The sequence below is a fragment of the Hibiscus syriacus genome, unplaced genomic scaffold (genome assembly GCF_006381635.1).
Source record: "Hibiscus syriacus cultivar Baekdansim isolate YM2019G1 unplaced genomic scaffold, ASM638163v2 tig00110578_pilon, whole genome shotgun sequence".
Taxonomy (NCBI): Eukaryota; Viridiplantae; Streptophyta; class Magnoliopsida; order Malvales; family Malvaceae; genus Hibiscus; species Hibiscus syriacus.
In genome coordinates this window covers 780,529-795,589 of record NW_024062789.1, presented here as the reverse complement: position 1 = coordinate 795,589, position 15,061 = coordinate 780,529, and the positions used below count along the sequence as shown (strand labels likewise).

Below are 15,061 nucleotides of genomic sequence, written 5' to 3'. Positions count from 1 at the left end.
ATATAAAAAAATATTGTTGGTAATCTATTTATATATAAAACGATGGAATCTTTTTAAATCGATGGTATATATATGGGGTAGATTTATTAGTTTTAAATAATTTCACAATTTTTATATGATTAATATTTTAATAAATTAATGGTTAAATTTATTTAAAATGATATGAATAATTTATGTTAACAGAAAAAAATTAACATTAAAATTATTAAAATATTATTCAAACAAGGAATTACGGAAGTCTATAAAAACTACATTATTTTACAGTAATATAAAAGAATCTCTTTCCATACAAAGAGATACATTTGTAAAATAGCAGTGCATGAAATGAAAAAGTCATTAGGTAAGATTTAAGATTATAATAATAATTTTTGAACACTTAGAAGTATTAGCATTGTAATATCAAATAGTTTAAAACTATCTTTAAACATATATTATTTTATATATACCTCATATTAATAAAAAAAATTAAAATAATAATTTTTAACTTATAAAAAACGAGCGTGGGTTAAAAATTCCACTAGCATCAGATAAATGAAATTGCAATTCACGTTTAAGCATTTTGTTTTCTCTCCTTTCGTCTTCCCCGCTCCTTTACCCTTTATATACCTCTTCTCCCTCAAATTCAAACATCTAATTTCCTCTTCTCTCTCTTTCTCTCTCATTTAACAAAGAGAGAAAAATAAATTAAGAGTGAAATACTAAAAGCAGAGGCGAGAGAAAATGGAACAAAATACAGCAGTGACGGCCAAAAGAGTATGGAGCATTGTAAAAGCAATTCTATTCATGATGAGGAAAGGAATTTTGTCCAAGAGAAAACTCATGGTTGATCTCAACATGAAGCTTAAACGGGGCAAGATCGCCGGCGCCAAAGCCATCGGCAGCTTCATGTTCCACCATCACCACAACAACGACAACCGCCAGGTTTCAACATCCTTCACGGCGGAGGCGCCAGCAGCAGCCGGTGAGTACGAGTTCAGTTGCAGCAACACCCCGAAGTACATCTTCCCTTTTAACCTCGCCACCAAGAAGAAGAGCAACAACTACTACCAGCATTTCTTCGCCTGCACCCACGCGCCTCCCACCCTCGACGACGACAACGTGGCCACCATAAACGCCGTTAAGGTTGCCTTGGAGATGCTCAACAAAAACGTGGTCGCCGCTTCTCCCATGTTACCAGGGTTTGGACAAACTCCGTTGGCAAGGCAACTCAGAATAACAGACTCTCCTTTTCCTTTAAGGGATGTGGATGAAGACAATGGCTACGTGGACAAGGCTGCCGAGGATTTCATCAACAAATTTTACAAGGATTTGAAGCTGCAAAATAATAGAATGGCTGAGTTATAAAGGGGGCTTCATCTTCTGCAATGTTGTTTTCTGATAATTTTCCTGATAGGATTTTATATGGGGGTGATTAATTTTTGGGGATTTTATTTTAATTCTGTAGTTGATGTCAACAAATAAAAAGAAATTTTACGTGAAAATCACTATTACCGACGAAACCTAAAGCTTTCCCAACGAAATTTCTGACATAATAATGAAGTTTTCAATTATTTAATACTATTTTCACTTGAATTCGCTATGAAGCTGACACACAAAATTGATGAAGTTGGGGTAATTAACTCCACTTTACTTTTGGACGTGATTAGTATGTAAAATGACAACTTTTCCCGACAATATTTGCAGCGACGGTTACAGAACTCGTAGATATCCAACAAGATGGCTGCCCTCTCAAACTCTTATTAAAGGCCAAAAGTTTTAGGTAATATGCCATTAACAAAATTAGTTTCAACCTAATAGATTGAAGTTCAATTATTGCACCTTCACGCTCCAAATCTACCTAATAAGTTTCCAAAACGAAGCAAAATCTTTAGTGAAAGTTTACTACTTTCTAGGTTTAAATTTGTCCATTTTAAATTTTAAAATTATTTTATTCAAAATATCTTATTAAATAAATCAATTAGGAAGAATGTTTATATTTTTTTAATCTTAATTTGTCTCATTCTTTTACACGTATAAAAATAAATCTATTAAATCTATCAATTAATTTTTGAGGATAATTTTATCATTTTATATAACTTAACAGTTGGTCAAACTTATTTGCTTATTACATGCTTAGTTAAAATAAGAAAAAAATAATGAGATGAAGAGAATATATAATATGATATTATAAGTATATAATACAACTATGTAGGTTAGGATAAAAAAAAATTCACGTGGTTAGTTTTATTGTTGACACATAAGTAAATTAGTAAGTTTTATTGACGAATCTAATTAAATTTATTCAAGAATTAAATTATTTATTTAATTTGATAAATTTAATTTATATGAACTTAATTATAAAATATAAATATACTATAAAAATAAAAACGATTTTTTTCAACCTAATATATCAATTCTAACACTTGTTCCCAATACTATGTGGGATTGAGCCTTAAATAGTGATATTATTTTTGAATGTTTTGCTTAAAATTGTAATAATCGCGATTGATTGTAGATTGACTTTTAATTATGACATATTTAATCGTATAATACTAATGCAATTGGTTGCTGATTTAGTTGTTTTAAGGTGTATGATTGTTAATTGTTTCATGAATAATCACATTGTATTGGAAACACTATTGAGAATGGTATTTAAGGCTTGGCTTTTCCACTTCCTTGTTGAGTGATAGAGAATAAGGGGGACTCTTGCGTGCCGCCGCCGCCGTCCGTCTCGTCTCGGGTCGGGTCGGGTCGTGGTCGTGGTCGTGGTCGTGGTCGTGGTCGTGGTTGTCGTCGTGGTAGTGGTAATACCTGTCTTCGACACGTCCGCACGAATACTATATTTTTAGAGAAAATTCTTAAGAAACAAATGCAATACCACCAGTCGTTGCGATTTTGGACTATTGCAACGAATTTGGAATAAATCGCAACGCGAACTTGGACTATCGCAATGCGAATTTGGACTATCACAATGCGAACTTCGACTATCGCATTGCGATTTACATATTCGCATTGCGATAGTCCAAATTCGCATTGCGATAGTCCAAGTTCGCATTGCGATAGTTCAAGTTCGCATTGCGATAGTCCAAGTTCGCATTGCGATAGTCGAAGTTATTTTTCTCTAAAGTTGGTCATTTTGGCAAATCCAAAAAAAATTGATTAAAATCATATATTATAATACATTTTAGGTTATTTTAGGATAAAATTAAACTCTGTAATGAGATAATTGTGGCCCAATTTTGTTAAATTTTAAGTCTTGGAAAAAAGCTAAATCACGAAAATGACCCCCAAAAGGAAAAAGAATGGGATGGTGGGGGGCGAAAGGCTGCCACTGCTCCATTATTTGACTCCACACATCATCCCACCCTTTTCCGGGTTATATACTAGTCTTCGCGATGGAAAATTCTAATGGAACTCAATTTAAGGTAAAAATCATTCAAAAAGATAAAATTTGTTATAAAAAGTACTATAACTGAAAATAGATAAAATGTTGTCAAAATTGCAATAATTTGGATAAATTGTATACCAAATATCATTCAATCGGTCTTTAATTCATTGGAAAAATTAGAAGAGTTTGCTTAGTGCTGGATTTTATAATGATTTTAAAGTAGTCGTTAATAAAGTGGAATGCTTAATAAAAAAACAAGAAACAAAATGGGATCCCAATTTGCCTTAGAATAAGTAACCTTTTTTCAAACCCAAGAAATTTAAGAGTCGTTGAAAATCATGAATGTCTAAGAAAACGAGAATCCTTAATGCTTAAGTTGGAGAAGGATGTGAATATCTATTAATATGAATATATAATAATCAAGTTAATGAATACTATTTTTTTTTATAAATTTTGGGGTGATGATAAGATAATATTTGTTCAAAGACTTTTAATCTTTTTGATAATGAAAATTGACATATGTGATGCTCGAACTCAAAACCTTAAAAGATAACAATAAATCTCTTAATTACTTAGGTAACTTGATCCGTGCAGTTAACGTATATTATCATTGTACTTGAATTAAAATGAAGAGAGAGAAAACTTTCATGGTCTAAAATTTGGGATATCAATATTGTTTTATAATTTTGAATATGTTGTCTTTGAAAAATAACTAAATTTTCATATATTTTGTTTTTAATGTTTAATATATTTGTCTTTTTGAATTTTTAGTAACTTAAATTAACACTTATGTATCTCAATTTCTCCGAAAAATTACACTTAATTTTTTAAAAACCATATTTATAATTTTATTACTAAAAATAATAATTAAAAGTTCAAATATAAATATTAATTTTTAATATATTTTAATTTATATATGTGAAACACACATGAATATAAACTAATTAATTATATAATTTGAAGATGGTACATTAAAATTGCAATAAATATAATTAATAATTAGTTGGTCTAGTGGAATGTGATACTATACTATTTCAGCAAGGACATGTGTTTGTTTGAATATGACATTGTGAATAAAAATAAATTGGATTGGGGGTCGGCCTTATAATACTCTTTTACAATATTCAATCTAAACCGATCAATCAATAAATCAAATATTGATATTCATAATTAATTAATACATAAAACAAATCAAACGAATCTAATTAGAACGTTTTCGAACACAATCCACACATGGCAAAAGTTCTCATATAATGCTACAAGGAATTTTTAATTCCCAAACTAAAGTGCTCATCAGATTAATTCTTCAAATAGGGTGTTTTCTACAGTAAATTTGGGATCTCTCGGCGTCTTCAGGGTTAACCAGATTTTTTGGTAGGATCTCCCGGCGTCTTCAGGGTGTTGGATTGTTTGTGTTTTCTACGGTAGATTTACGATTTCTCGGCGTCTTCAGGGTGAACTAGATTTTTTTTACTCTTGCTTGGATCTCTAGGCGTCTTTAGTTGAAATCCATGAAAAATTTGGCCTTTTTACACAAATATCACCTTAACATAAATTAATTACTTGTTAGGCATTGTTTAAGAATATTTTACAGATCAAGCAAATTTTTAAATACTTTCTATAAAATTAATCATATTTTTTTAATATTTTATTTAATTATTGTATTATTTAATTATTTAATTATTTTATTTTTTTTGTAGTTATAAAATGGAAAGTGGTCCTTGAATAATTATATTCGAATTTCTCGGCTTTTAAACTTTTCTCTCGGCTATAAATACGTTCTCAACACGTGGATATCTATGCTGAAGCGACGACATTCTTCTAGTTTAGAGGATTGATGTGAATGTTTACAGGTTGAGAGCGTATTTACAGCCGAGAGAAAAATTTAAAAGTCGAGAAATACGAATATAATTATTCAATGATCACTTCCTTTTTATAACTGTAAAAAAATAAAATAATTAAATAAAATAATAAAATAATTAATACAAAATATGATTAAATTTATAGAAAGTATTTAAAAATTTGCTAGATCCGTAAAATATTCTTAAACAGTGCTTAACAAGTAATTAATTTATGTTAAGGTGATATTTGTGTACAAAAGCCAAATTTTTTCATGGATTCCACTAAAGACGCCTAGAGATCCCAATAAACAATCCAAAAATCTGATTAACCCTGAAGACGCCGAGAGATCCCAAATTTACTGTAGAAAATATCCTATTTGAAGAATTAATCGGATGAACACTTTAGTTTGGGAATTAAAAATTCCCTGTAGCATTATATGGGAACTTTGGCCATCCACACATACATAATTCGAAATCAGAATAAATACCACACACATAAGAACAAACAAATTTGTGGTCTACCCCGCAAATTATCATCAACTTTAGTTTCTTTTATTCTCTTTAGAAATTATAATATTTTCTCACTGGTCAAGAAAAGAAGAGCTGTAGGTTCTTCAAACTCTATTTATTTTGTCTCCATTTTTTAGTTATATAAAAAAATAATAAACTTTAAATCCTTATCCACCACACTTTTTCCATTTCAATTTATGAAATATCGAAATAGTATATGTGGTGTAAGGGATATACCTTTGGTTTTAAGGGGAAATAAAGAACGAGTTTGATGGACGAGCATCACTTTGTTCTGTTTCCTCCTTAGGATCAAATAGTTGATCCTATCATGCCAATGCATTTCAACTGTTTTTTCTCTTATCCATTTCGCAATCTTATCCAAAACATACAAAAATAAGTTTCTGCCGCACACTAAAGTGTTTTTTTTTTCTTTTACATCATGCATCATACATCGAGGTTTTAGTGCGGATGCTGGAAAAGTTTTAATAGTTTAACGAGTTTTTGAGATTGAAAGATTTTCTTTTTATGATATTTCTATGTTTATAGTGAATTTATTTCATTCTCTCGTCTTTAGAAACAGATAGAATCGAAACACGTTATATTTTATGTAATTTATTTAATGTTGGTGTCGCTTTAAATACTTTTTTGCATATATACTTTTAACAATTTATGATAAAATATAAAAAAAATCTTATTTTATTTTACTTTAATATTCTCTGACTTATATATTATATATTTAATCTATGTCGACTAGTATATGATCCATAATCATACAAAATTTATCACCTTTCTTAAGCATGAGTTTCTACATATTTAAACACGAACACATTATGATTAGTGTATAAAAAATTAATGGGATAAGAATACAATGACAGGATCTCAACCCATCTCGTATAAACGTTGAAAAATTTGAATCATCCCGAAGCTTATATTAGTATAAAAGTTTCGAACTTTTAGGATCTAAGAGAGGACTAATGAAATGAAAGAGTGGATATTATTTTGGATAAACTACACATTTAGTATCTCAATTGTTACTTTGTTTCGTTTTGGTAAACTGTTTTTTTAAATCATATCTAATGTTACGTTTTGATTTCATTTTTGTCACTCACTATTAAAAAAATAACATAACTTCTAACACGATGTTTTTTTTTTCAATGATGATGTCATTACCTTATGGAAACACATCAATATCATTGTTAATTGTTTAATGAAGGGTGGTCAAAATGAAACTAAAACTAAACATTAGATATGATTTTGAAAAACAAATACTTGGGTGACAAAAACAGAACAAAAATGATAGTTAAGGTACTAAACTTGTAGTTTACCCTAATGTTTTTGTAGTTTACCCTAATGTTTTTGTAGTTTAACGCCTCTCACTCCATATTACATGGATTTGATTTGGGGGGCAAGTCCATACACCGATCTCTTGCATCGGGTTCCAAGGTACCGCAAATATTGATCATTGAGCTCAAAAGAAAAAACGACGACCCATAACACCATATGCGCAAAAACAAAACGCTCACTATGGGGCTCGAACCCACAACCACAAGGTTAAAAACCTTACGCTCTACCGACTGAGCTAGACAGGCTGATGGCTTAAGGTGAAATCAAAATCATTAATGTTCTTGTAATTGGCCGTGGTCCAAACCAACTAACGTTGCTTCAATTTCAACAATACTAAGTATATTGTCAGAGACTTGTTGCATCATATAAGATTAAACCCTCTCAAATATGTATGCATACACCTTTCTTACAGTTTTAAACTACACTCACGAGGTTTGTTGTTGCCCCCGCGATGACCAACCGCTTTCCCCATTTGACAACAATGATTTTTTCCTCTGGTGAGTAGGTTGTTAGCTCTCCTCTTCTCAGTGATGAATCTAGTATGCCTCTTGGCTTTTTCTTCTCCTCTTGTTTGGTCTTTGAGGTGTGCCAGAATCGACAACGGGGCGGGCATCCGACACATCCCTGCTGGTCTAAGCAATAGCACCATGGCTGTGACAACCACCCCCATGCTCTTTTGTCCGTTTACGTTTCATTCATTCTTTTCTTTTCTTTCTGGCGGCCACCCAAACTGTTCTGTTAAGTTCTTTTATGCAGTTTTTTAATCTCTTTTTTTTCTCGGCTCCAACGATGGCTGATGTAAGACGACAACATGCATCAAGTTCAGAATTAATAGACAGAAAATTGTAATTAAACATTATGTTTTCAAAGAATTATTTAATGGATAGGTTTTAGATATAAAAAAATTACCATGCCTAAGTGTATATTAGTATATCAGTTAATTAAGTAGATGTTCTCAAACTATGATCATCAATATAAATTAGATCCTAAATTTTGAACATTATATCTCAATATTTAAATTATAACTTCGTTTAAAATTTTAAAATATTTTATACCAGTATCATTTTATTTTTATTATTACTTTAACGTGTCATTAATTTTCGTGGGTTTTAAATGTATTAAAATTGAACTTGTGACCTTCTAAAAGTTTTAATTTATTTTTGAAAGTCCTAAAAATTGAAGTCACAAAGAAACTTATAAAAACATTTTGTTTTTGTATGTTTGATAATTTTTTAAAAGGTCAGAAATTTAATTTTTAAGTCCTTATAAAAAGTTAATTATTTAATTAATCAAATGAACGACACTACACATTAATATAAAAATCAAAATTAAATAATATTGATAATTTCAAAATTAATATAAAATATTTTAAAATTTAAGAATCAATATAAAATGAAATCAGATATTTTAAATTTTGAGTACCAAATTAAAGTTTAGGTAATAATATCGGGACACCCAAACTTTTAAGATTTAAGTGGGCAAACGGAATATTTAAGGGGAAAATCCCTATACCATTTTGATGCATCGAATTCGAGGGGACCAGTAAATAATGACCATGCATGCATGTAGGATGAGCATTCAATAGAATCGAATTAAGTCGAGCAAAAAAATTTCAAGTTATTCTAGTTGACGAGTAATATTTTATAAATCGAAATTGACTTGAAATTTTTCTAGTTGAGTCGAGTTAAATTTTCAAGTTTTTATTTAAATTTAATTGTAAATATTTACAATACTATGACATCATTTGATTTCAATTTAAATGATATTTTATAATCATATACAATACATATCTATATTTTTTTGTATTTTCTCATATGTAGTTTACATATATCATACAAAGTCGAGGGACTTGACACAAACTTTGACTCAAACTTGAAAATTAATATACTAATTACTAAAAATTTTGAGTTAGTCGAGTTATATTTTACAACTCGATTTGAACTTAAAAATTTTTCGAGTCGAGTTAAGAGCCTTGCACTCTACCGACTGAGCTAGACGGGCCATTGAAAATTTTAGTTTTCAAAATTTATTAGAATAAAGCTTTAACTCTACATTCTATTTTGAAGTTTCTAATTTGCTAGTCACGAGACTTTGAAAAGGATTTGTTTTGCTTAATCTGCAGGATGGCTTAAAAATAAATAACATAGAGTTAAAGAATCTTACAACATTGTAATTGGACAAAAAATGCAATTAACATTATGATTATATTTTTATTTTTTATATTAAATGGGGTATATTATATAATCTAGTATTTAAAACTGCTTCTGAATTTCGATTCTAGCAGTGATTAATTTGATTGCTTTGCCGTGTCTGAAGGAATGGATAATGAAGCAGTGGGAGAATAACTACTATGTCAGCGCCATAGCAGGGGCTACGAATGGGGGCTCCTTAGTAGTAATGTGACTTTCTTTATTCCTAATGGAAGGAATCCATCGACGGTGGGATCGTGGGCTTTTGTTTTTAGTGTGCCAAGGAATCGGCCTGCATGTGAGACACGAGCATTTCCTAGCACGCATGTAAAGGTGAACCATATATAAAATTCACATGTTTACCTTCTATGCCACTTTATTTTCAATCTCTTTTAAGTTTCTCGATTATTAGGTTACTGTGTTTAGGGCAGGTTCTAATGACAAGTTTCTCATACTTATTCGGTTTTCTTTTTGACATGGAACCTTCCCAGTAGTAATGAGTAACATTTTTTAAATGTTTGATAAAAAGGCCACCGAGAACAGAAAGCCGGGGGGGGGTTCCGAGATGACAATATCATTGAAATTGTAACTATATGTACAATATGATTTTGAAGGACTGAATCTTGAACTTAATGTTCTTTGATAAATAGTTAAACACCTTAACTATTTGGAAAGGAAAAGAAAAGATGCTGGGGCTCAATTTTAGGGTTGCTTGTTTTAAAAAAAATGTCAATGTGATATTGATACTCTTCGACTTAAAGATGATATGAACTTATTTATTCTAAAAATAAAAGATTGATACGATAAAAATATACATGATATGATCGACAGTTAGAATACGTTCAATACAAGTTATTGAAAAAATAACTTTGAAATTATTAAAAATTTAGATGTTTAAATAGTAAATAAATTACATAGAAATTCAAATGATATATATTGGTTGAGAACCCATTGTGTGAATCGAATCTCAATTCTAATATTAGGTAATTATTAATAACAACTGTTACCACCAAGGTGGGTTTTCTCCTGCCTCTTGCTTTTTCATTGCAGAAAGTGACAAATGAGCATAGTATCTTTTTTGATAATAAGAACGTTAGGTCCCAGTGGTTTAAGCGGTTGATTTCAAATGATGTCCAAGAATTTCATTATCAAAGTCGTGTAAATATATAAATGCATGCATGCGGTAGGTTTCCTTTCTTTTCCTATTCCGTTTATGTCGGAAACGTCTTTCGGTTGGGCATCGAATTGGACTTCGACATAAAATAATTGAGTTGGAGTCGTCACCGACCACTTTTAAACGAATTTAGGTGAGTCGGACACCATCTTACATGATATGCGTTGTACTAGAAACATGTCGGGTTCGGGAGTCGGTTACGGTCAAGGAAGGATTAGCACCCTTGAACCGCCCTTTCGGTACCAATTAATTTTTCAATTGTCTTTAATTGCGAAAATTAAAATTGAAATTTAAAACATTCGATTCAAATTACTTATCTTTAATCGATTGAGATCACTACTAAAAAAGGGTCAGAAAACAATGTTAGATAGAAACATAAATAAATAAATAAAAAGGAACAAACATAAAATGAAAAATATATAATAATAATAATAAATATATAAAAATGAATCAAATAAAAAAAAGAAATAAAATAAATAAATATATAAAATAAAAAATAAATTAAAGAAATAAAATAAAAAAGAAAATAAATAAAAGAAAATGATGAAGAAACATTAAAAGAAAATCTAAAAGAAAAAATATTATAAAGGTAATAAAATGGAAACAAAATGAAGTAAAATAAATAATACTAAATATAATGAAAACATAATAATAATAAAATAATAATTTAGGTGGTCAAATTGCACAAAAATGTAAAATATAAAAAGGGACCGGGTTGAATAAATTGAAAATACAGTGGCCAAATTGCATATAGTGACTAAAATGAAATGCGATTCGAACGTTGGGGGACTACGAAGAGAATTAAACTTTTTTCTTATTACCAAGAGACCCCTGGTATATAAATACCCAAAAACCTTCTTTCCCTTTTCATTCTCACATTTTCTCAAAGCCTTCATCTCTCCCAAACGAGAGAATACTCTCGACCAAGCTACCCGGGCGAACCCCGGCCACTGATTGCCGCCGCCTCAACGCCCCCAAGCCAAAATCGAAACCTAAACACTCAATAAAATCCCCCTCCGACGTAGATCTACCTCAAAGCTTCGGCTTATACCTTTTCCGATGAGTTTTCTCGACTTCCCGGCGCGCTCCTCTCTCTAGACGATATCCTCGTTTTTGTTTTGGTTTTTTACTTAGTTTGTTGTGGGGCTTCGGCCTTTGGTTGTTGGTGCTATGTTGTTTTCTTGGCACTGTGTTGATGTTTCTGTGTAGACTGTTTTTGAGTTGTTTTGGTGATGATGGTTGTGTTTTTCTGTGTGATACTGTTGTTAGGTTCTTGGTTCTCGGTCTGTGATGGTTCTCGTGAGGTTTTTTGTTTTGTGGCTCTACGATGGCTTTTGTGATGTTCGATGGTGGGTTTACTCGTCGTCGATACCGTTCCCCTGGTCACTGTGGTGGTGGGGTATTTATACCCACCACCGGCCGTTTGCTATCTCCGATTATCATGGTAACGTGCTTGCCGTTGACCGGGGATTTCGGGATGGATCAGTCCCAATTTCCCCGGTCGAAAATCTCGCGTCGTTGTGACATCCCTTGACTGGCTCTCGATCTTCTTGTTCCCCTCCTGCGGCGCCTGACTGGGATGATGGAAACCCTAGTTTCCTTGTTGGGCTGATTCAGACTCGTTCTGTGGACTATTAGACTTTTGCTGGACCACTTTGAACCGGACCAAGACATTGGACCTAGAAAAGAAAAATAAAATGAAATAAAATAAAATAAATAAATAAAATAATAATAATAATAATAATATACTAAATATAATTTATATAATATATATATTTCAAAATATTTTTTTAAACTATATATTATATTTTAAAAAAGTTTTCAAAACTATATGTTATATAGTTTTCAAAATATTTTAAAAATATTATATAAGTTTTCAAAAAATGTTTTTAAAACTATATATTATATAATTTCTCAAAAAATGTTTTTAAAACTATATATTATATAATTTCTCAAAAAATATTTTTAAAACTATATATTATATTTTAAAAATGTTTTAAAAACTATATACTATATAAGTTTTCAAAATGTTTTAAAAACTATACAATATATAAATGTTTTCAAAACTATATATTATATTTTAAAAATATTTTCAAAAACTATATAATATATAAATTTTCGAAAATCATTTTCTGAAAATTATATATTATATTTTGTCAAAAACATTTTCACAAACTATATTACTATATACATACATACATACATACATATATATATATATATATATATATAACAAAATAACTCCGGGCGAAAATGAGTGTCTACAGTTTTCATGACAGCAAATCTGCCCAGCGTATCGTTTTCTTTTTTAGTCCTGTGAACCACAATCAGCAGCTGCGGTTAAAGTCAAGCTAATGATCTGATTGAATCAGTTGTAATAATGTGGTCAGGATAGTACGAAAGAGGACGGATGCGATGATCACTTCTGAAATTATTTTAATTAGTATATATTTTAGATTTTTTTTATATTTCCAATTGATAATATGGTTTTATCTCTTAAAATTATAAAAAATTTATAAGTTTGTTCATTTTTAAAATTTTTAAAAGTTCGTCCCTAACATAAAATTTTACGATCGTTTCTAAAAATGATGCTGATGCAATGAAATTTGTTGATGACGAGTGTATGATGCCATCCATTTCGATGATTCTTCGCAACCTAAAACATTAGCTATATCAAGGGAGTGAGATGTAGTTGCCACTTCTCGATGCCATAATTTCATGTTCATACTATAAATATTGCTTTTACCTAACAAACAATGAATTTGCAATTTCTCAATTTCTCAATTATTCAACCTAACAATTTTGATCCTAGTTAAGATCCTTTTCCCACTATGATAAAAAAAATTCAAATCTCGAAATTCAATAATTATAAATGATCAAATGGTTTATTTTATCAAAAAAAAAATTAGTGAATTTTTCGTTGTCGTAATGTTTACTGCAAATTAAATCATTAATTAACTAAATATTAATTAATAATTATTTTGTGCAAAACAACAACAACAGAGGGTAATACTGTTAGAATAGACAGAGATGAAACAACACGGGACTAGAAGGGGCCATAGCCCCATCAAAAATTGAGGAAATTATTATAAGACCTTTCAAAATTTTAAAAAATTTATTTATCTCACTTAAAATATTTAGGAAAAAAATGTTTTGTTCTCTTAAAATTGTTAAAATCTCTTATTAATATATATATACATACTTGTATGTTTATAAATTAAATTAAATTTATATATACAATTTGAATTGTAATACATAAAAATCATAAATATATGTATCTAAATTTGTTTATTAATTTTTTTTATTTCTTATAGCTTAAAACTAAAAAATATTTTTTTAAATAAAAATGAAAGCAGCCAAAGCCAATCGCCTAATTAACAGTAGTCAGAGAAGCGAGGTAATCCTTCTGAAGTAGATCACCGATCATGTAAGAAGGAACATGAAAAGAGTGGAGGCCGAAAGGCAGTGACCAAGTAAATTTAGCCAACCCATCTGCCACCTGGTTGCAGTCACGAGGGGTGTAAACCATGTCAAAATTCTAACACCGTGCAACTAGCTCACGAATATGAGCCACCAACGGAGAATTGTCACCCGAGGTCTGCCCCCAACCAACCGCCGAGAGAGCTTCCTTACTGTCCGACTATTATTGCATTTACCTTTAGGTCCCAAGCCAGCTTCAAGCCTTCATAGATACCCCACAATTCAGCATCAAGGGTGGAGCACACAAAATAAAATAAGAAAAATTAGATACCAAAATTTGATTTTTCTTCAAGATTTAAATAGATGAAAATTAAAAAAATTCAACGATCTCACATAATATTTTAAACACTTTTAGGCTCTTACTTTGTTCTACAAACAAGGGTAAATTTCTATTAATTTTCTCAATATTTTAGGTGTTTCATCTACAATTTTATTGTCAAATTTTACTACTATAATTTCATTTTATTTTTCTTCCAAGAAAATCTTAGTCGATAATTTATAAAAAAAAAACCCTAATAGATCTACATTTATTTAATAAAATCACATATAAATATGATATTTAATAGATAAAATTATTATTAAAATTACTTTCGATAATTGACTCCTCCAAACTAAAATGTTTGTTCCGCCACTGAGAATAGAATCCATCAAGCAACCTTAGTAGTTAAGGAGAGTCATTTTTCATAGAAGTCTTAGGTTTCAACAATTGTATCTATATGGTGTTTATACGATATCAATAATTAAAAAAGAATAATAACATACATTATCATATAATCACTCTATATTATTTAACAAAGAGTTAATTGCAGCATACATCATCAAACTAGTCCCTAAATTTTCGAACATTTTAATTTCATTCCTAAACTATGACTCTCATTCTAAATTGATCCTAAACTTTTGAATATTTCAAATTCACCCTCAAACTATGACCCTTATTCTAAATTAGTCCCCAAACTTTTGTACATGGCAATAATGTCCCCCTAAATCATTCAAAACTTCAAAGTTGAAATTAGAATATTTAAAGAATGAGGGTTATAGTTTGGAGAATAAATTTGGTGTGTTCAAAAGTTTGGGGCTAATTTAAAATGAAAGCATAGTTTAAGGATGATAGAATGTTAAAATCTTTAAGCCAATTTAAAATGAGTATCATAATTTA

General features: G+C 30.1%; 1 protein-coding gene and 1 non-coding gene across 2 annotated transcripts; one reads left to right on the top strand and one right to left on the bottom strand.

The window, feature by feature from the left end:
- The first annotated feature begins 720 nt into the window (after positions 1-720).
- Positions 721-1,344, top strand: LOC120133269. Its single transcript, XM_039149884.1, has one exon. It carries the CDS (start codon positions 721-723, stop codon positions 1,342-1,344), a length of 624 nt encoding a protein of 207 aa, XP_039005815.1.
- A 5,890-nt stretch (positions 1,345-7,234) lies between these two features.
- On the bottom strand, positions 7,235-7,307 carry TRNAK-UUU. The gene has a single exon. It is a non-coding gene; the product is annotated as a tRNA-Lys (tRNA).
- Between the last annotated feature and the right edge of the window lie 7,754 nt (positions 7,308-15,061).